This window comes from Mauremys mutica, chromosome 1, assembly GCF_020497125.1.
Source record: "Mauremys mutica isolate MM-2020 ecotype Southern chromosome 1, ASM2049712v1, whole genome shotgun sequence".
Taxonomy (NCBI): Eukaryota; Metazoa; Chordata; order Testudines; family Geoemydidae; genus Mauremys; species Mauremys mutica.
In genome coordinates, this window is record NC_059072.1 from 110,942,646 (window position 1) to 110,965,638 (window position 22,993).

Genomic DNA, 22,993 nt, shown 5'->3' on the forward strand with positions numbered 1-22,993 from the left:
AATCTAACTAAGGGACAAGTCAAGCCGTTCAGCTGGAGAAAGAACCAACTCAGGTCTTTGGCACCTTCCTGCCCCACCATCTCCTTACAGAGCCCAATGACAAGCATTCCCCTTTTAAGCCCAACCTGGCCAAAACCTGATCTGTACTGGGGACCTCTGTGGAAATCCTGTTGTCCCGAGATTCCATCCCTGCTCTCTCTGCAGCCTCTCGTTTCCAGGAGAGGATAAGTCACTGCCCAGATGTTCAGAGTTATTTTTTTCAGACTGTCCTAAAAATAAGCCTGGTAGTGGGAAATGGGAAAAGAGACCCACAGGTCTAATGTTCAAAAATCAACTCAGACTCCAAATTTGCACCCAGATATAACTGTGAGTGCAATTTTGCAGGCCCAAATCATTGACGGCCCAAATTTTAGCTGGCTTAGTTGCCTAATTCTACAGGCGCTGCTACAATACAGGCCTGCAATTAATTCCAGGCACAAAATTGCAGGTGCAAAATCGGGGGCCGCTTTTCAAACACCAGGCCCAAAGAGAGACAGAAGGAGCCAGAGAGAGAGAGAGAATCACCCCCTCCCATTGCCAAAAGGGAACCTGGGCCCAATCCTGATCTCACGCCAGTTTTTACGCCAACGGAATTCTATCCACTTCCATGGGGCTAATCCCAGTTTACACAAATAGACGTGAGGTCAGAACCAGGCCCAGCAGCTTACTGTGCACATAGTGCTCATGAGGGTCCCATCAAGTAAGGAAGAAAGGGATAAAGATGCTCCAATAGCCTTCAAATGAGACGGGATAGGGCTTGGTTTGCATGTGTAGCAGGGTGAAACCCTGCTCCTGCCGTGAGGGGTTTAAAAGTGGCCTGGCAGGGCTTGAGAGCAGCTGCTTTCAAGGCTGGGCTGATTGAGGAAGTGGCTGCAGCTGGGGCCACGCCCCAAACTGAGCCACAGGCCTTATAAAAAGGCCAGGGAAGCCAGAAGGAAAGGCAGTCTCTCTCTGCCTTCAGAAAGAGAAGGGCCTGGCTGCAGGGAGCTAGAAACTGGATACCTGAGTGAAGCAGGGCTGGGGAAAGGCAGAGGAGCTGGGGAGCTCCAGCCTGGAAAGCCCCAGGCTGCGGCCTAACATTGAGCTAACAGGTACTGGGGGTTGCAGAGGACAGCCCAGGGGTAGGCCAAGGCAGCAGGTCCAAACCCCGTTGCCTGTGATGAGTAGGCTGATACTGCAGTCTGCCCCAGAGTGTGGGGCTAGACAATGACTGGCAGTAGCCAATACTGAGGCAAGGTGGGGATAGAGGGTTGGGGTTCCCTAAGGAGGGGAGACTCAGAGAGAAAGGGGTTACTGCCAAGGGCAGCACCCCCATGTGAAAGGGCACCGGGTCCAGGGAAGGACACGGGGGCCAGAGGACAGGTGGGTCACCAGCCTGCAGAGGGCGCTCCAGCGCTGGACTGAGCTAATTCCCGGAGTCACCAGCAGGAGGCGCCGCAGGGGTGAGTCCGACCCATCTACACGTGGCGGAGAATGCGGGTATAGCGGTCCGCCCCTGATACAAGGGGCCGGGGCAAGGACTATGGGACTATTGCCTGGACTTTGAGACTTGACAGACTGAAGAAATGAACAGAGACTATTATTGGAGAGCCTGTGTGGCCCGGCTCGCTGAGCAGCAAGCAGGGCTGCTTCAGCTGCTGTGGGGGAGGGCACACGGACCTCAACGGGGGCCAGGCACCTTGGGCTGGAGGCCAGGGCCGGGGCCTAAAGACTGTTTCGCCTACGGGCGACGGGGACAGTGGAGAAGGGTGTGCCCCTACTGGGTTGGGGCAGAGAGGCCTCACCCAGACAAGGCTCCCCCTGTGAGAGTAACAGGGGGCCCCCAACTTGTTGGGCTTGTGGGGAGCAGGGACACCTGAAGAGAGTGTGCCCTCATGGAGCTCCCAAGGCCCGGGCCAGCCCAGAAGAAAGGGCTAGGGCCCACACAACCAGGACTGGGGCCGTGGCAGGGGGAAGGCGCCAAGGGTGCTTCCACTGCCACACCAAGGGCCACCTAAAGAGGCATTGCCCCCGAGACAGAAAAGGGAAGTGCCTGAAACCAAGGCTCGGTCTGGGACTAGCCGCCAGGAAGGGGTAGTCCAGACTGAGGCCCCCAGAGAGAAGGGGGCTGGGGCAGAGAGGCCCCACCTAAAAAAGGGAACCCACATAGGGGCCAGAAGGGCCAATGTGGGAACCCAAACTGAAGGGGGAACCCACACAAGGGCCGGGAGGGCTGTTGTGGGAACCCAAATGGAAGTGGGAACCCACGTAGGACCAGGAAGGTCTACAATGGGGACCCAGACTAAGGACGAAGCCAGCAGACTGCTCCAAACACTGGAGAGCCTGCGGCAGGAAAGGGATGTCCTGAGGGCCCAGTTGAGGAGAAAGCTGGGCCGGTAGGACAAACACTCCTGCCCCCTCCCCCCGGTGGAGGGGTTCTTGAGGTGGGGGGGGGTGTAGCAGGGTGAAACCCTGCTCCTGCTGTGAGGGGTTTAAAAGTGGCCTGGCAGGGCTTGAGAGCAGCTGCTCTCAAGGCTGGGCTGATTGAGGAAGTGGCTGCAGCATGAAACTCTGAAAAGTCCTGACCTTCAAAACACTCTCTCACAGGCCAGCACAGAGCAATGGTCCACGAGAGTTTAGGACAGGCAATGAAAGCTGCACTATCCAGTTGAAAGAATGTTTAGCGAGGCAGAATGTAAAACCCTGCGCTGGAACTGGGCCACATCACTGCAGAGCAGCTCTTGTAAAAGACACCCCGGAATCCTTACTGACCACTCGGGTCAGGAGTCCCCTTTAAACCCCGCCCCAAAGCTGCCAACTCCAGCAGCACAGTGCCCACTAGTCCCATGCTGAGATTCAGTACTGAAGTAAGAGGGCAGAGCACCACCTACTGAATCAGTAACACCACTGTTTGCAGCACCTGGGGTGCGCCTTAGAGGTCTCCCATCTGAGCACTGACCCAACACTGCTTATCTTAGGAGAGCACAGACTGCAGCCCAAGGTGGAATTGCTGCAGCTGGGCTCCTAATCCAGCCACAGGGTCTAAAGTCCTCTTTCTGCCCAGGAGGATTTCAGTCAGAGATGACTGGAGCACCCCACAGACTGTGAGCTACAGGAGGGATGGAGGGAGGGATTCCTGTCTCTGAGCTCTACCTCCGTGAGCATGACCAGTCCTACAAGGTAGGAGAGGATGGAGACAAGCAAGATGAGGATCTCACGGCGGTTTTGCTTTCGGAAGATGGTGGGGTACATGTCCATAACAGCTGTCACCAGGCTCTCCACACAGACGAACTAGGAAGAAGAGAATTCACACACCTGTCAGCACGCTCCTACTATGCCAGCTGGCCGGGCTTCATTGCTCCACGGCCTCTTGCTCTCAGGACAGGTTTCCCTCAGCCAGGAGAGACCGCATACATTCAACATTGAGAGCTAGCCCCAGCCGTGCCACGGCTGTCCTAGGAACTTCCATTCGCATCCATGCCTCAATCCCTTACTAAGGTCGTGCTGCTGGAAACCAGCGCTAGGCCATTTCCCAATCCCCCACTAGGCATGCTGCTGAAATCAGCTCACAGCCTTCCTTCCATGCTCCAGCAGCGGAGCTCTAAAATCCATACCAGTGCCATGCTGAAAGTTCCCACTAGGCGGTGCTGCTGAAACCACAGCCCTGACTCCAGAAGGTATTGCTGGAAACCAGAATCCTGGTTTCACAAGACATCTGCTCAAACCCCTTCCCACACAACCACAGAATGGGCTGCAGCTCTTCCCTATGCTGCAGGAGCTGGATGGAAGGAGGAGGCTTGCAGTGAGCATGACATTATTACTATCATAGCGCACAGACGCTCCAGCTGAGATTGGGGCCCCATTGTACCAAGCACTAGACAAACACATAGCGGGACAGCTCCTGCGCCAGAGAGTTTACGCTCTAGATAGACCGGACAGGCAACTGAGGTGAAGTTACTGGCCCAAGGTCACACAGCAGGTCAGTAGCAGAGCTGGGAATAGAACCCAGGTTGCCTGAACCCCCGTCAAGTGCCCTGTCCACTGAGACACACGGATGGGCCGAGCCCATACTAGATTAAGTGAGAGCTGACTGGGGCGCTCTACTCTGTCTGGACAGGGGAATGTGCTTTGCTACCTCAGAACTTGAACCCAGGTCTTTCCCTCACCACCTGGCCATTTATCAAGTGGAATGTGTTGGCTGTCAGTTTGAAGGGAAGCTGGCCAGACAAGAAGGAAGCACTCGTGTCCTGTCTGTGCATCTGTACCTGGCTGTCCAGTCCCAGCAGAACAACCATCAGGAAGAAGCAGCAGGCCCAGAGTGGGGAGAAAGGCAGCATGACGACAGCTCGAGGGTATGCAATAAATGCCAGGCCAGGCCCTGTGAGAAGAGGGTCATTTATAGTAGATGGCAGGGACCAAATCTAGAAGCCATCAGCTGCACCATCACTCTGACAGGCAGTGAGAAAGAGGTCTCCAAAGCAGAATCAGGGAGATTAGCAGCTCAGAACTGGTCTATGGCACTCACCCACCTGCAAAACACACCCCACCTTCCCCAATGAATTCACTCCTGGCACTAGGAAGCACCATTCAAGAAACAGTGCCTCCATTGCTGGCTGAGGAAGAGCAGAGGAACCAGAGCAGGCTACGGCTCTACTGCCAGGAGTGAGGGCAGACGAGTCACAGCAGGCTGTGGGCTCCACCTCTATGGCTGGGGCTGGGAGCTGGTGGATTCCTCATGTCTGTACAGAGCAAACAGGAACTCAGATCTTAATGTTTCATGCCAAAGATCCACACGCTGTAACCACCTTGGGACTCAGTTTATTTATCTCAGAAGAGCTGAGTTGACCCTTCTGGGATTCGAACCTGGGGTTGCAATTAATCTAGTTTATTGTGGTTCATTGTGCCTCTTAGGGGGTCAGCAGCTTTGGGACTCCCCTTAGTCACTGTTCTCTGCTTTGGTCTCTTTACAGGAGCTCTTTTGTCAGAGACAATGCAGAAAAGGAGTCCATGGTCAGTGTTAGGCGACCAGAGATTGTCCCACATTAGCAATGGCCCACCCTATCCTGCACGCTGCTCTTCCTGCACACCGAGCCTACTCACCCGACTCCGCTACCTCAGAAATAGGCACGCCTTGTTCCTGTGCCATAAAGCCCAAGATGGAAAAGATTGCAAAGCCAGCCACAAAACTTGTACCACTGTTCAAAAAACACAACGCAATGCAGTCCCTGGAAGGAGAAAACACAAGCATCAGAACGGGGGAGCCAGCCAGTCAATCAGACAAGAACATCAGCATGGGATGGGAGAGAGAGAAGCCATTCAGAAAGAAGTATCAGTGAGGCACAGCAGCCAATGAGATGAAAGCACCCACATAGAGACACGCACATATGTCTATATTAATCATTTCTATGCAGATGTTTGAGCAAATGTCTTGACAGTGTGCGGCTGTGGATTCATCTGGGGATAAATATAGGACATGTGCATCTTCACATCATAACACTGATGCTGCTTCTTCATCCCACATACTGACAGCCTCATAATGTCACAAAGCCTAAAATAAATTCAGAACTCTTTATTTATTAACATCAACGTGTCTATCTCTAGATCAGGTACAGCTGGCCCTCCATTACCATGGCGTCTGTGTCCCTAACAATCTTTATTTATCCTCAATACCCTTATGAGGTGGATATTTTGTCCATTTTATAAATGGGGAACAGAGGCACAAAGAGACTTGCCCAAAGTCATACAGTGGGTCTGCAACAGAACAGGGAATAGAACCCAGGTCTCACATGTCCCAAACTAGAACCCTAACCACCAGGCCATCCTACTTCTTATAGCAATTGCCATACAGAATCAGACCTGTGACCCATCTAATCCAGTATCCTCGCTATGATCGTGGCCAGTACTGGATGCGCCAGAAGAAGGTGCAAAAAACTGCAGAGAGAGTAATTATAGGATGACCTGCCCATAAGGGAAGTTTCTTCCCACCACAACCCGATCAGTTAGTGATTGTCTGATAGGATACAAACTCTTATGTTTCAGCTTATCTAATGTACCTGTGGATAGTCTCATTGCTTATATAAATGCCTGATTCTTTTTCTGAATGCTAGTCAACTTCTGTCCCCAAGAATATCTTGCAGCAGTGAATTCCACGTTACGCACATTAGGAATTTTGTTGTATCAATTTTAAATTCATTGTCTTTCAGTGCCACTGGCTGTCCCTTGGTGATGAGACATGATAAACAGAAGCACCCAATTCACTTTCTCTAAACCGTTCATTTTGTATACCTCTATCACATCTTATTTTATTCACCAAATCTTTAAACTAAACAATCCCAATCTTTTCAGTCTCTCATCATACTCGAGTCTCCCCATGCCTCTAGTCATTCTCACTGTCTCTGAACTGCTAGGTTTCTGTTCTGTCTTTTAGAGATGAAGAGACCAGAACTGAACACTACATTCCAGGAAAGGCCATACCATTGATTTCTATTAATTTATGGCATTTAATATATTCAGTATTATTATCTATATCCTTTTTTTATAAAATTTGTAGCCAAGAATTCAAGACCTTAAGTATATTTAGGATATAGAGGTGAAATGTAAGTATTAGTTAATGTTTTAACACAGAGCCTACAGGTGTGTAAGTTTAGTGACAAAAGGCCAACAGTGACATTTTGTGGGATTCTCTAATAACCTTAAGTTGCTATAGTAACTTATTAACATAGATGTTAATGAAAATAAAGGGAACTAAGGAAATAGCCTATAGAAAATTGGGCATCCCTAAATTAGTGGGATGTGGAAGTATGAAAAAGGGATTGAATCCCTGCATATATATGGGCCTTAGTAGACGTAAGCATAACTCAGGATAAATGGGTGTTGACTGGCCTGTGTGCTGGGGGCAAGGGATTTGGGAGGGGGACGACACGCATGGGAAGATGCCAGGATGACACCAGGTGACTATGATGGTGATGAAGATGACAACTGACACTCCAGGGTCTGCCAGCAGGAGATGTGATGCCAGTCAAAGGGCTAAACACTTTGCACTCTCTATCTGCTATTGTATTTCAGTGTTTGTGGGATTGGTTTATCTGCAGAGTGGATTTGTTACTAAAGGGACTTGTGATTAATTGCAATTGTTTCTCATGTGCTTCTAGGGTCTCTGATTCTAATAGGAATGATGATAATAGCCCTCTGGAGATACTGTAGCCCTTTGGAGACTGAACCTATATTGACCACTATGCTCTAACAGATTAATAATATTAATGAATCCATCCATCAATAAGGCTATAAAGCTAATGCTGCATTTGCTTTTCAGACCCCCTGCACAATGAGTAATTCTCTTTATTGATCCATCCACACCACCACCCAGCTGTTTTTCCAGAAAATTTACAGTTAATTTAGGACGCACAAGGTGAGAGCAGTGCAAATTATTCATTTCTACATAAATTACTTTGCATATGTCAACATTGAACAGCATCTACCATTACGTTGGCCAATCACCTAGCTTGGTTAGGTCCCTCTGACATTCCTCACCATCTTTTCTAGTTTTAACTGACCTAAATCATCTTGTTGCTGTCTCACTGTCCACCCCATTTTCCAAATCGTTAGTGACTATAAGGAACAACACTGGTCTTGGTGATCTATGGGGCACCCTGCTGTTATTTTTTTGCCATGTTGAAAATTGACTGTTTATTCCTATGTAAGCCTCAGGCTTGCAGAATGTAGGACAGATCCATGAGAAATAGAGCTACCTAGGGAAGAGGATGGTATGAAGGACTGGCATCAAAATAAAGAGCTATTCATCTAGCACAGCTCAGCAGTAAAGGAATGTTGTTACTATTTGATGGCTAGATGGTTAAATGGCTTGAATGGACCACCACCACTTTCTACTTCAAAGGCACCTTCCATCTGAGGCTATCAAAGTTCTTTACAACCTTGCTGTGAGGTAGGTAATTGTTATTATCTCCATTTTGCAGGTAGGGAAATGGAGACACAGATAGATTGCCTGTGTTACCAAGATGTCACAGTAGGTCAGCAACAGAGCCAGGAAAATAACCCAGGTCTTCCTGTGCCATGCCTCAAACACAAATCCTTTGTTCCTTCCTCTGCCATCCTTCTTCCCCTCAAATGAGATGGGGGGCTCTCAGTCCAGTTCTCACTGGACAGGTGTCCATGCCACCACAACTGGCAGTGAACCTAATCTTAAGGGAAGAAGAGACTGCGGCACTGGAGTGTAAGCTCCTCAGGGCACAGCACCGCCCATGTCTTTAGCTTTTAGAGAAGCACCATGCAAACCTACAGGGGGCACAATAACAACAAACAAATTCTAATATATTTAAAGACAAGAAATCCCAGTTTAAAGAGTAGTTAAACTGACAGAGTACGAGGGACTTGTCTGTATATAAATGCAACACCCCAGTTCTTCCCATTTCGTACAATTCATCTGGATACCGTGCTGACAGATAAACATCACATCAAGATAAAAGGTGTTCTGACTGGTGAGTGGGTAGCATTCTGGGGCTGCACGAGCCTTTCACCACTGGAGACATGGTTCCAAATGCTGGAAGCATCTAATGTGAAAATGACTTGGCTCTCACATTCTTCCCCACTTGCGCACTTCACAAGACTACCAGACAACTTGGTATAATTTAATAGGAATGCCAGTTTCTGTTCAAGGATAGCCCAGCGCTAACTAGAACAACAGGGGGAAAGCTGCATTTTAGGAGTCAGATGCACTGGCAAGACTGAATGTGGTTTCCAGGACTGGCGTGCCCGTGGTTGCTGTAGGACAAAAGTGAGGTTTAGTGAGAGTTGTGTGAGGGACCAGGACTGCAATAGCAAAGAGAATTGCACGGTGAGGATTGACTGGAATGGCAGAGCTTCAGGGGGAAAAGACTCAAATCAAATGCTACCAGCAAATCATTTGTGTGTGTTCCTAATCATAGAATCGTAGACTATTAGGGTTGGAAGAGACCTCAGAAGGTCATCTAGTCCAACCCCCTGCTCAAAGCAGGACCAAACCCAACTAAATCATCCCAGCCAAGGCTTTGTCAAGCTGAGCCTTAAAAATCTCTAAGGATGGAGATTCCACCACCTCCTTAGGTAACCCATTCCAGTGCTTCACCACCCTCCTAGTGAAAAATCCACTCACAAGCCTTTGTAAAGGGGAGAATGCTTCTGCTTAATGGCACCGTAAGCAGAATTCTGCCTCAGAGCTTTTAAAGGGTTATGACGTGAGCAAGCAGCAAGCTGGGGGGCGGGGGGAACCTCTCACCTGTGAAGCAGCTGGAAAACTACTGAAGTTCCTCCTGAGGACAGATCATGGAGGATTTTGTTTCAGAAATACGGCAGAAGAAATTGGTTTTCAAGTAAAGCAGCAACTGGCAAGAGCGCTCTTCTGCCTCAAGAGGAAAGAGAGCATGAGACACTTCCTCAAACTTAACCTGGTCAGCTGTCTCCTTTGGCAGAGCTGTCTGCTATCTGCAAGGACTCAATGGCATTCAGGGAAAAACATGGATACAGTGGGAATGGGGGTCCCTGAACAATAGAATCTCATCCTGATTACCTGTAACAGTTGTTGTGGTACTTGTTGTAGCTACCCAAGGCTGTCAGGCACCCCAGGCAAATGGCGTAAGAGAAGAAGATCTGCGTGCCTGCGTCCATCCACACCTGCAAGGAAGAGAAACACAGCTGAGGAGGCAAAAAGGCCAACATGGCAGGCAGCTACACAGATTCCAGAAAGTGAAGAGAGACAGCTGGGTTCCAGAGGCCAAAGATCTGACCTAAACAGCATGAACAGTGACAGTGAGAAAAATTAAACAAGGGGTATGCAGATAAGCATGTACAAGAATGTCTAGATACAGCTGGGTTCTAGAGCTGCCATGTACAGGATCTCCTACATTCTAGAGTATGGTCAAAGCACCCACTGGTGTTTAGAGTCACGTGTGTGGGAATTCCAAGGACCTTGTAAGGATTCTGATTTTTCCCTTAGAGCAACCTACAAGACTTTGTGGCTATAAGAGCTCTCCAAACAGCGACAGGAAATCAGATGCCACAGAGGAGACTCCAACTACTGGAGCTAAAGGAGGTTCTCCATTTGCTGTTAGCAGTTTAGAAGCTATGACACAGAGTGTGGCAGTTCTGATTCCATCCACTAGAGGGCAATGCTAAACATAGAGTCTGGCAATGTATTATAGTATTACTTGGCTCTGAGGCTTGATATTAAGATTCAAACCCTTAAAAACAAACTCATGAAAAAAGTTACTTGAAACTGTTACAATAAAGAGTTACTAAAAGAGGAAACAGAAGAGAGATTTTAGTCCCTGTCAGAGATCATGAGGTCTATTTGAACTACATGTCAAGGACATGTCTGAGTGTTCTAAGAAAGTCACATCATATGTCTGTCAATGCCAGCTTTAATCTAAAAGCCTAGCGCTATGCAATCACCGATAACACTCACATTATTTCAAAAGGCTTCATTACAGCTTGATGTAGAGACAAGCTAAAGAAGACATTAATGAGGAAGGAAATAATAACAATTATTAATGATAACACCGCCCATTTCATACCACCTTTCACCTTTAGCACTCAGGGAGGCAGTGAAAAACAGGATAGGAAGAAGAAGGAAGTCAGTCTTAGCTAATAACACTGCAGGAGAGTTCACTGGGTTATTTACAAAAAGAGAGGCAATGAGGACTAGTTCAATAGGAAGAATGTAATTAGCTAAATTACAATGTAGCCAAGACACCAATGTCAACACCTCTCCTATCTCTTGCGAGAAGTGCTATAAACTACAAGCAATCCGGGCCTTGGTTTTAGGGCCTGATCCAAAGCCAATTAAAATCAATGGAAAGACTCCCATTGACTTCAATGGGCTTTGAATTAGACCCTTCTCTCTCAGGCAACAAGAAAGATGGTCCCCTCCTGCATCTTCTGAGAGCACAGCTGAACCATCTCTCACAACACTTTGACTTTTGGGAAAGCCCACCCTATATGCCCCAAATCACCTCTCTCTGTAGTTGCTCCCACAAAAGAGATAACTTTGTTCTCTCTCTTTTGTACAAGTTCTCCGATGAACAGCAAGCAAGCCCAATGTAGACTATCAGGGTAGGTATTCAGATCAAAAGTGTGGTTGAATTGTTTCTTTCCCAGAACTCTTCTGGTTCATCTGTTTGTATTTCTTTCTCCCAGGCTATTGTGTGTGTCAGTGTTGATTTGATTCAATTGTCATTGGTGGTTTGGTTTTGTCTTTTTTTATTCTTATTCCCACATCAATGTGCATTGTAACAGGATGCTGTGATCCCTTTCCCTGTTTTTTTCTAGAGGGATATCTGTTCTAGCTCATTAGGCGGCTGCATTAAATGTTTTTCCTGCAATCACCGTAAAGTAGCAAAATCTGTAAGGATGGTAGAAAAGGCAGAGCCCTTATGTTAAACTTTCTTTTGATTTCTTCCATAGACTGTTTCCTTTCTGTAAGGGATCCAGCCAAAATTCTCAATCCAACCTACATCAAACTCAGTGGAAAGACTCCCAGTGATTTCATTGGGTGTTATGTCAGAGGTCTATGGATCTGTGAGGCCAGAGGGAACAGAGAATGAAGTTTGCCTGGAGATAGCAGGCATGCAGAGGGTTAAAAATAAATCACCCTTGCTATTGTGTAGGATATTGTCTTTTGGCAATTTAAGGTGAACAGATCCCAGTTTAATCAGGTCAAAGCTTGTCTACATGGGGAAAATCAGGAAAGTTCATCTAAATTCAGAATTAAAGTGCCCTTAATTCAATTTAGTTTGTGAATTAAGATAAATTGAATTAATGGGTTTTAATGTGGTTTAACTAATCCACTTTAAATTCACAACTTTAGTTAATTTGGATTAATTTTCCTGAGTGCCTCCATGTAGGCAAGACCATAGCTTTATTTTGAATTTCCAGTGTTAGAGATTTGGTTACCATCAGAGCTCAGTTTGAACCCCACCAACTCACCATATTGGTTGTATTTTTTAAAAATCCAGCCAGCCAACAAAACTGTTGATTGCATAATAGAGATCAGTGCCACCTACATATTACACTATCCATTCTCCTGTGCCCACCCAAGACAGAGCCTCACAAAGCTGGAGCAATCACTGAGCACTTGAGCAAGGGGCTTCAGTTCACCTACAAAGTGCAAAGGGTGGAGAGAGCAGCTCTGCCACTTCGGGCAAGTGCTTAGAGAAAGAAGTACTTGCCCTAGCAAGAGTTAATGCTTTAATCAAAACACTTTGTGTTGAAACTAATGCAAACAAAGCTTAAGCTTGGCCTATGCGCCGGGGATACATCTATTCCCCCAAGGCCCTAGCCCTAGCCCGGTGGTTCTCAACCTGTAGTCCAATCAGCACAGAGCTGTAGCCTATTTGACCAGGGCCAGCTCCAGGCTTTTTGCTGCTCCAAGCAAAAAAAAAAAAAAAAGCTGGAGTTCCGCCACCAAAGGGCCGCCCCAAGCACATGCTTGAAATGCTGGTGCCTAGAGCCGGCCCTGCATTTGACATCCTCAGGGCCATACAGTAGTCCATAAAACAGATAAGTGTTAATATTACTCCATCCTATAATCATCTATAAACATATGGATCTACTGTAAATCAGCGTAATCAGAGTGAGCACCAACTCAGATTATAGCTACCTTTATTCTCACTGTAAAACGATAAATATGTTTCTTGAGCCAGGGGACATTCCATTTGTGGTTTGAAAACAGGTCTTCTCGGCCTCACTGAAGCTTCCTGCTGTTGCTCAAGCAGGCTTCTTAGGGTGTGTATGTTTCTATGATGAGGTCCCCTCTGACTTCCCTCCATTTGTGATAGTCCCAAGTGCTCCAGATCTCTTCCACAGGTAAAACCACCTCTAGTTCATCATAAAAGGTGCCTCTCTACACCTGATCCAGAGCTATCCTGGGAACAATATTTTTTGCTGGATTACACAGATCAGGAGTTACTTTCAAAACAAAAACAAAACCCTGTCTCCTGCAACTGCTGAGTTCTCTCTCCCACAAGGTCTTGGGAGAAATACATTTTTCCAACAAAAAATTCCTTCTGCATGTCTGACAAAAATTCCTTGTCATTTATTAATTTTATGATAGTTGGTCATGTCCTTTTACCAGATGACTAAAATTAATTTTAGTCAGATTTTTTTTTAATTTAAATTGGATTTTTTAATTTAAATAAGAAATTGTTCTTTTTAAAAATAAACCTGTTTAAAATGAAATCTGAATTTAGTAGAAAAGATGCTAAGGCCTAAACATATTACAATCTCTTAAAATATTTAAATACAAAATAAATATGCTGAATCCATGAACCTCTATCAAAAACTTTGCGTTAAAAGATGCTTTTCTAGATAAAGAAAGAATCGGGGGGAAATATCTAACTTTTGAGATCAAGCTGTATAAATATGGCACAATAGATCATTTACTATATTAAGGGCTTGATCATGTGTGGTACCCATGTGTGGATTCAAGAGATTGATAAAGCCATCACAAGTGTTGGGACCCTGCCTGTGACTCTGGGAGACATCATCCTGTATCTCATCAGGCTCTTTCACTGAGTATTTCTAACATACTTAAAAATATAGAATAAGAATCTGAAAATATTAAGCTATATAATTTCTTTTAAAAATGAATATAGCTAGGGCCCTTAAATGGCACCGAGCATTCTCTCTCTCAGGTGCTTGGCTGGCTGGTTCTTGCTCACATGCTCAGGGTCTATAACTGAAAGCCATATGTGGAGTCAGAAAGGAATTTTCCCCCAGGTCAGATTGGCAGGGATCTTGGAGTGTTTTTGCCTCCCTCTTCAGCATGTAGGTGCGAGTCACTTGCCAGGATTATCTGGGTACATCTCACTTAATCATTTCCTTGCCATTGCAGGGGCCTTGGGCACTGGTGCACCTTGGTCCCTCCTATTCTCTGCCCATGGCACATCATACTCTAGGCTCTTGTGGGGCTGTAAAACTTGGGTCTAATTTCAGTTGTTCAGGTGCTGGGTGGTGTTGGTGGCCTGTGATATACAGGAGGTCAGACTAGGTGATCCAGTGGTCCCTTCTGGCCTTAAACTCTATGGCTATGTCTACACATATGGTAATGAGAATACACCTGTCTTTAGCAAACAACTGAAGTACAAATGCAATAGCCAGTAAACATTGCTGATTTAAATTGAGGCTTCCACTTCATTTATATCAATCCACCTAAGTGAACCTGATTGCTGCTAAAAGAGAGCTCTTTGCACCCAATTTAAGAGAGTACAGCTCTTCCTTGGATATCATTCCCAAGGAGAATGGTACTGTGTATGTTGGTGTTCAGAATTCTCCAGCCCCCTCCCCACCTGGATATTAATTTGATTATTGAATGTAGTTTTCTAAATTGTCCAGTTTATTTAATTCATTTTCCTTCTATGCTTTATTTACTCTTGTTCACCAAAATAACTTCCTACTCTGTTTTCAACTTGAGCCTCCAACACCTGAGATGCAGTTAGCCATAAAGGTTATAACCTGTTAGAGGGCACTTCCTCTCTTACTTGTCCCAGATATATTTAATTTATTATAAGTACTGGACTTTAATAATATTTTGCACTGAAATAGCGCCTCCTTTTGGAATATCTCAAAGCATTTTACAAATAACAAAAGGAGCTGTCTCAGAGCAAAATGCTCTTACCATCCAATGCACAGGTAACCCCCACTTGGAATTTGCCAGCTCCCGGAACTGTGGGTTGAGCCTCTAGAGCAGTAGTGGGCAACCTCCAGCCCGTCAGGGTAATCCACTGGTGGGCCACAAGATAGTTTGTTTACATTGACCCTCCACAGGCATGGCGAACCGCGGCCACTGGGAGCTGCGGGCGGCCATGCCTGCAGACGGTCAGTGTAAACAAACTGTCTCGCAGCCCCACCAGCGGATTACCCTGATGGGCTGCATGTGGCCCGCAGGCTGCCCACCACTGCTCTAGAGGATCCTACCATATGGACTATAACAATCATGGCTACTAGAGCCCTCTGACAGCACAGGGATGGCCATGGTTAGAGATGGGACATTGGATGAGGAGGGCTAGGGCCCTGAAATGGCAGCGAGCATTCTCTCTCTCAGGTGCTTGGCTGGCTGGTTCTTGCTCACATGCTCAGGGTCTATAACTGAAAGCCATATGTGGAGTCAGAAAGGAATTTTCCCCCAGGTCAGATTGGCAGGGACCTTGGAGTGTTTTTGCCTCCCTCTGCAGCATGTGGGTGCGAGTCACTTGCCAGGATTATCTGGGTACATCCAGGGGCGGCTCTAGGAATTTGGCCGCCCCAAGCACACCGGTCCCGCGGCTCCGGGGGACCTCTTGCAGACGTGCCTGCAGAGGGTCCGCTGGTCCCGCGGCTCCGGTGGAGCAGAGGTCCACCGGAGCCGCGGGACCAGCGGACCCTCCGCAGTCATGCCTGCAAGAGGTCCCCCGGAGCCGCGGGATGAGCGGCCCCTCCGCAGGCACGTCTGTGGGAGGTCCACCTGTCCCGCGGCTCTGGTGGACCTCCCGCAGGCATGACTGCGGAAGGTCCGCCGGAGCCGCCTGCCGTCCTGCCGGCAAAATGCCGCCCCAAGCACGCGCTTGGCGCGCTGGGGTCTGGAGCTGGCCCTGGGTACATCTCACTTAATCATTTCCTTGCCATTGCAGGGGCCTTGGGCACTGGTGCACCTTGGTCCCTCCTATTCTCTGCCCATGGCACATCATATTCTAGGCTCTTGTGGGGCTGTAAAACTTGGGTCTAATTTCAGTTGTTCAGGTGCTGGGTGGTGTTGATGGCCTGTGATATACAGGAGGTCAGACTAGGTGATCCAGTGGTCCCTTCTGGCCTTAGACTCTATGGCTATGTCTACACATATGGTAATGTGTAGAGTACATGCACGGCACACACACCTAGCATGAGTACAAACAGCAGAGTAGACAGGGAGGCACTGCTTAGACAAGCAGAGTAAAGACATGCCAGAACCTCAGAGTATGTACCCTACATGGATCTCCACACAACCAAGCATTGCCTCCCACATCTATATGCAGTGCCTCCCATGCCTACACTGCTATTTTTAGCCTGCTGCTGGAGCCTTTCCCTGCATCCACACTGCAGAATGACAGGGCTCGGACTCAGGTCACAGTGGGACTCAGGCTCTGACCCACCAGGTCCTAGGACACAGGTCCTGAGTACTTGCTGACCCAGGTCAGACTGATTTGTGTGTGGACAGAAGGGGGGCTTGGGCTCAAACCTGAATCAGAGCCTCTGGTTAGTGTGCACATATCCGTAAAGGCCAAGATCCTGGGGCTAGCCAGCCCTGTGTAATTAGCCTTGTTTTGCCACATCTTTGCTGAGTGTAGGACTTAAAAAGAGAGGAAGCCCAACAGTTAGGGGCTGGCTGCCGAGGGGAACAGTTGAGCTGGGTTGTGGCTGGAGCGCAGACACACAGGAGTGGAACTAACTGCTCTAACATGCCCCTGGAACAAGGGGCCAGGCTCCAGGGCCAGTGATCCACACAAGGAACAAGGAGCTGAAGAGGAGCCCAAGAGAGAGGAGAGGCTCAAGCCCATAGAGGGTTGAGAGATGTTTTGATAGTGTTTAATTTTGTTTGTTATAGTGAGCGGCCCAGAGAGAAGCCCTGGGACCTGCTACTCAGCTAAAGAAGAGTGTGATTCTTTGGAAAGACTTTGCTGCTGGTAAAGGGACTGTGGTGATACCAGCTTGGGGTCTGACCAGCTACAGCTGGACTTGGATACCCCACAAAGGGATTGAACTTCTAAGTGACGGCTGGAGGACTAGGCCCCACAAGACCTAGTCAGAGGTGAACAACAGGAGGCAGTGGTGACCGAGGGGAAAGCCCAGTAACCCTGCACCCAGCTACTCTGGGGAGAGGCCCGAGAACACAATCGAAAACCACTTTCACTGGTTGCCTGAGCTGCAAACATTTCTTTTGAATTAGTGAACTTGCTTTATTGACTTAGCTGGAGATATGGGGCATTCAAATAAATTCTCCTGGGAGCAATGGGTCATCTTAATCAGCCATCATAGCAGGATGTAAAGCTTTTAATGAAGGGGCAAGCTGGGAGCATCCTACCTCCCAAGTTGCCACCTTGAAAATGTCTGCAGAGATCTTCGTCACCTGCCCAGCTTATGGATTCCAGAGTAGGAACAGTGCCTGCACCCCTCTGCCTAGTCTCCTTAAATGCCTTGTGCAAGAGCAGCCTCCCACCCTCCCAGGGCTACAATGCAGGGTTTAGACCACCAAAATGAGAGATGTGGTGATACACTGACCATCATTACCCCTCCCATACAACTATCGTTTCTCTCTGTCCCCTGGCCCTACCTTCCCAGCTCACTCTGCAGAATTGCTTTGCTCATCTGTTCTACTGAACTCTCCTCCCGTAATTTCCTCTCGCCTCTTTTCCCTTGATGCTCTTTCTGTTGCAGAAAGCTGCTGACATCCAGAGGCTACCCATGCCCTGTGATGCTGGCAATGCGGCTAGCCAAGGCTTCACAGCAGCAGCAGGAGAGTGAGATGCACACCATCAGTTGCCACCTGGCCTCAGCTTGTCCTGTACATGGTAGTGGCTCGTATGCATGCTCATCAGTCAGCTGAAGTGCCGAGGGCTAGAAAGATTGTACAGAGTCTATTTGGCTGCCACCATGCCACAAGACTAACTGGCCGCGTGACACATCTGTCCCAATTGGATGACAAACTTTATAAAAACAGGAGAAGAGCAAACAGCATCATTTCCCCCACGAATCTCTGTTCTTCATTCACAATCAGAATTTCACCTTGCCCCAGACATTTGTGGGAACAAAAACCTGCTTGCCCCCGCAATTGTGCAGAGCAAAGGCCATGGGCAGAGAGAACTGGAGCACCTGGCTGTGCACACTGCTTTGCAGCATGGCCTGGTGGATGGAAGTTGGGCCTGGATTCTGTTCCTGACCGCCACTGATTCAGTGAGAGACACTGAACAAGTCTCCTGGGTCCAAATTTACAAGCAGGGCCTCTGATTTTTGGGAGCTGTGTTTGAGACACCTAGGGCCTGATTTCCAGAGGTGCTGAGTTAATTAATATTTACACTGTTTATATTAAGCACAGTGCTCAAAGGCCCTATTCAGGCTCAGGGCCCCATTGTGCTGCCAACTGTACAAACATAGGAAAACACGGCCCCTGCCCCAAAGAGTGTACAGCCTAAGGGCTACAGTGCACCTTTTGGGCACAGCCTTTAGCAAAGGGTGGTGTGCAACGCAACACCCAGGAGTAGAAGAACTGAGGGGGAAATCACACAATTCCTCCCCTGCTGCCGTCTCACTCCAAGGTGAGGGAGGAAGGCACAGAATAAGTTACTGCAGCTTCTCAAAATGTCCTTCCCTTTACTTTTCCCATCATGCCTGGCCAGGTTAAGGGTATGTCTACACAGGAACTAGACACCCACAGCTGGCCCATGCCAGCTGACTTGGGCTCACAGGGCTCAGGCTGTGGGGCTGTTTCACTTCTGTGTAGACATACCCTTAACCTGGCCAGGAACCTGGGCTGGAACCCAGGGTGTAGGACCCTGTGAGATGGGAGGGTACCAAAGCCAGGGCTGGCCTTACCATGAGGCAAACTGAGGCGGCCCCCTCAGGTGCCAGACTGGGGGAGGAGGAGGCGCCACTAGGACCCAGAGTGTAGAAAATTGTGTCTGCTCTTGGAGCATATGTATTCTCTCTGCTTTAGATGCACAGAGATGGTGGAGTGCTCTGCTGGAGGAAGGAGGGCACAAGAGAAATAACAGGCAGGCAAGAGAAAAGGTGACAGGGAATAACAGAAAGCAGCAGGAGCTGCAGGGAGAGAGAGGAGGAGGAGCCTCTTATGTACCTCTCCAGCACCCCCAGGAGCCTGGACTGATTAACACTAGCTTCTCAGGGAGCTTCCTGTTTCCTGCTGCTTCCCTGAACCCACCTGAGAACAGGCAATCAACTGAAGTAGTAGGAGCCAGTTAGGCCCTTAAGATGCTGATATCTTCCCTCACTCAGGTCCTTCTACCAGCCTGCTTATTTGTCCCCTTCAACTGAGTGTTGAGAGCCTCTATAGCTGGCACAGAACAGCAGTCATGAGTGAAAAAAGAAAACGCCTCTCTGGGGAAGCATTCAGAAAAAGAAAGCAAGCAAAGGAAGCTTTTCTAGTTAAGCAGGGAGGAGCTCTCCTGAGATGCATAGACACAAATGTTCACAGTGAGGATGTGAGGGGTGAGGAGATGCCTGACCTTCCAGTTAGACAGAGTGCAGGTGACCTGGCAGCTACTGCAGCATCCATATCTCCATCTCAAATGGATGTAACCATGCACATTCCTGAAGAAAAGTGTAGATCAAAGAGTGTGGTGTGGGTGCAAGAAACAGCTACTGCTGAGTTTAGTTTCTTTAGTCTAGATGATCCAGGACTGTGGACCCACTTGAGCAGTAGCCTGAGGGACTTCCTTGTACTGCATGGGCAAAAGCAAGTGAAAAACTTCATGTTCCTCAAAGACAATGAAAATAGAAGTTTCCATCCAACACATTACTGGCATGAAATCCCCAATGGTGACAAAGTGGAGAGGCCATGGCTTATGTATTAAAAAACCCCAGAATGCTGCATACTGTTTTTGGTGCAAACTCTTCCAGTCTAATGTTCCAGCCACATTGGGTTCTACAGGAACAAAGGACTGGAAAAATCTGGCTAGAAATCTGGCATGCCATGAGAAGGCAGCAAATCACCAGAGAGCATTCCGTAGGTGGAAAGAGCTTGAGATGAGACGAAGGATAAAGGCCACCATAGATGATCAGCATCAAGAGAAGATTGCATCAGAGTCTCTTTACTGGCAAAATGTTCTGAAAAGGCTCATTGCCATTGTGAGAATGCTTGCTACCCAAAACCTAGCACTGCGTGGCACTTCAGATCAGCTGTACGTGCCAAACAATGGAAACTGCCTTAAAATTGTGAAGCTGATGGCTGAGTTTGATGCTGTACTCCAGGAGCATTTAAGAAGAGTCACCACCCAAGAAATGTACACACACCACTACCTTAGAAACACAATTCAAAATGAGATCATACGGTTACTGGCAACTAAAGTCAAACAGAAGATTGTGGCAAATCTGAAGTCAGCAAGATATTACTCTGTTATTCTGAACTGCATACCTGACATCACCCATATGGAACAAATGACTTTAATGGTACGTTTTGTAACAACAGCAACAACCTAGTGAAAATGTCCCTGAAATGGTGACTGTCAGAGAGCATTTTCTAGAATTTATTGACATTGATGATACTACAGGAGCTGGTGTGACAAATGTACTTCTTAAAAAGTTGGAAGATACTGGAATTGCGATAGCTGACATGAGAGGTCAGGGCCACAATAATGGTGCCAACATGAGAGGAAAGAACAGAGGAGTGCAGACACGGATCCGAGAGTTAAACCCTCAAGCTTTTTTTGTCCCATGCAGTTCTCATTCATTGAACTTGGTGGTCAGTGATGCAGCATCAGCTTCTAGTGAGGCTGCTGAATTTTTTAATGTAATTCAGAGCATCTATGTATTTTTCTCTGCATCAACTCATCGATAGCAAATTTTGACGCAACATCTGGGAACATCCTCTCTGACACTGAAACCACTGAGTGCCACATGATGGGAAAGTCAAGTAGAGGTGAAAAAGCCTATCAGACACCAAATTGGGAAGATAGATGATGCCATAGTTGCCATTATGGAGGATAATGCTATGACAGAAATTGTTCGTGGGAGAACAGTGGCAGTGGGAAATGGAATCACCAGAAACATACATAACTTCAAATTTCTGTGTCGCTTAGTGTTGTGGCATGACATACTGTTTGAAATAAATGTTGTAACCAAGAGACTCCAAGGTGTTGATCTTGATATATCTGGAGCAATGGAACAACTGGACAAAGCAAAGTCAAAGCTAGTCTTACTGGTCAGATGAGGGATTTCAAAACGTTCTGAAGAGTGCACAGAAGTTGGTAGAGGAACTTCACACTGAAGCTATTTTCTCACCCATTCAGGAATACAAGAGTCACCGAAGAAGATGACATTTTGATTACGAGGCACGGGATAATCCCATAAGAGACCCCAAACAACAATTCAAAGTTGAATTCTTTAACTAGGTACTAGATTGCACAATACAGTCAGTTGAAGAACATTTCATGCAGCTCAAGTAACACAGCAGTATATTTGGGATGTTGTAAGATATTCCAAAACTCCTCACTATACCCGAAGAAGACCTACACCAGCAATACAGGGCACTAGAGACAGTGTTGACACATGATGACATGCACAATATTGATGCGAGTGATTTAGGTGATTAACTGAAAGCCCTTTCAAGATACATTTCAGTAGGATCAACTCCAAAAGCTGTTCTGGAATATATGTGCACAAATAAGATGACCACCCTCTTTCCAAAAGCTTTTGTTGCTCTGCGCATACTTCTAACACTTCCTGTAACAGTTGCCAGTGGAGAACGCAGCTTCTCCAAGTTGAAGTTAATAAAAACACATTTACGCTCCACAATGACGCAGGAGAGGCTGGTTGGCCTTGCAACCATCTCAATAGAGCATGAGCTGGCCCAGTCTGTGGACCTTCAGCAGGAAGCAGTTTAAATCTTTGCAACCAAGAAGGCAGGGAAAGCACCACTTTGATTATTCAAACAGATAAAAATGCCAGTGTTTACTATGCAGACAAGAAAGATTACATTTGCTGTTCAGGCATTTGAAAGTTAAGTGTCACTTAAAATTTTTGAACAATGCATTTTAAGTTGTTGGTTCTCCTTTATTGGGGTAGGTAGCAGAGCAGTACCATGAGAGGAGTAGAACAGGAACAAGGCAGAATTGAGACCTTTCAAAGTTTTGGCCCAAGCGAGGGAGCATGGGGGCATCATTTGAGCTCCCTGCCTCAGATGCCAAAGTGTTGTGGGCCAGAGCCTGGAAGTCTACATGGCATGGGCCAGCTGAGGGTTTTCCTTCGCTGCACAGACATACCCTTAACTTGGCCAGACAGTGGCAGAGGGCACAGCCAGGGCACCATACTCCCTGCCCCTCCTTCTCTGAAAACCAGGTCATAGGTGTCGGAAATTGTACCCCAAAACCTAAGGCAAATCAAAGATGGGACCCGAGCTTGGAAGCTCCTGCCTCCCAGCCCCGTGCTTCATCCTCCACTCTAGCCTGTGCTGCCTCTCAGAAAGGCCTAACACAGTCACTCACTTTCTGTACGATATTGGACCAAGAAGTTGGTCCAATAATAGATATTACCTCACCCACCTTGTCTCTCTAATATCCTGGGACCAACACGGCTCTAACAGCATTGCATTCTATAAGAAAGCAATAAGGGCTCTGTGCCTCTGTGAACTTTCCAACCACTGGGCTGAGCAAAAGAGGGGCCCGTTTCCTTTACTTACCCTTTAAACCCCACAAGAAAGCAAATATGTTTTTGTTTGAAACTGCAAAGCACAGCTGCTTGTAGACAGGAGGTGGGAGGAGGGAATCCACTCCCTGCCCCTTGTTTACACAGCCCAGGAGGCAGAGTTCTAGAGCCTGTCTTTGCTCGGTCCCCTCCCACTGTTTGATGAATTAAAAACAACTAATTGTTCTTTGGATGTCAGCACCGTGGACAAAATCAGCATGGGGGTGCAGTCACAGGCTGAGTGATCTGGCCAGCAGAACTAATTCCCAGTTCCACAAACTGGAGGGGTTCAAGAGAGACGGTGGAGAGGGGGCAGCAAGATAAACACAGCTGTACATCATTCCACTAGGACAGCGCACGGAGGTCCAAAAACAAGAAGAGATGGGGAGCTGTGGAACTGGCCCTTGGAAGAGGAAAGCCAGCCCAGAGCCATCTAGACTGCAGGGCGCAAAACCCAGGGAAGAGGAGCAAGTAGCATCCCTTTGCAACGTTACCCTACTGGCGCACACCTGTCAGGTGACAGGGAAGAACCTGGGGATGCAAAGCAAGAGAGCAAGCA

The 22,993-nt window shown here is 47.6% G+C and overlaps 1 protein-coding gene across 3 annotated transcripts in view; it reads right to left on the reverse strand.

Annotated features, from left to right (window-relative positions):
* Positions 1–22,993, reverse strand: part of LOC123351545 (sodium- and chloride-dependent GABA transporter 2) — a 503,805-nt gene that overhangs the window by 435,078 nt on the left and 45,734 nt on the right. For all 3 annotated transcript variants that reach the window (XM_044990959.1, XM_044990950.1, XM_044990969.1), the window contains exons 8-11: positions 9,581–9,684; positions 5,119–5,243; positions 4,284–4,396; positions 3,172–3,309 (exon numbers count right to left, since the gene is read on the reverse strand). In XM_044990959.1, coding sequence (XP_044846894.1) covers positions 3,172–3,309; positions 4,284–4,396; positions 5,119–5,243; positions 9,581–9,684 — 480 coding nt within the window. The remainder of the gene's footprint in view (positions 1–3,171; positions 3,310–4,283; positions 4,397–5,118; positions 5,244–9,580; positions 9,685–22,993) is intronic.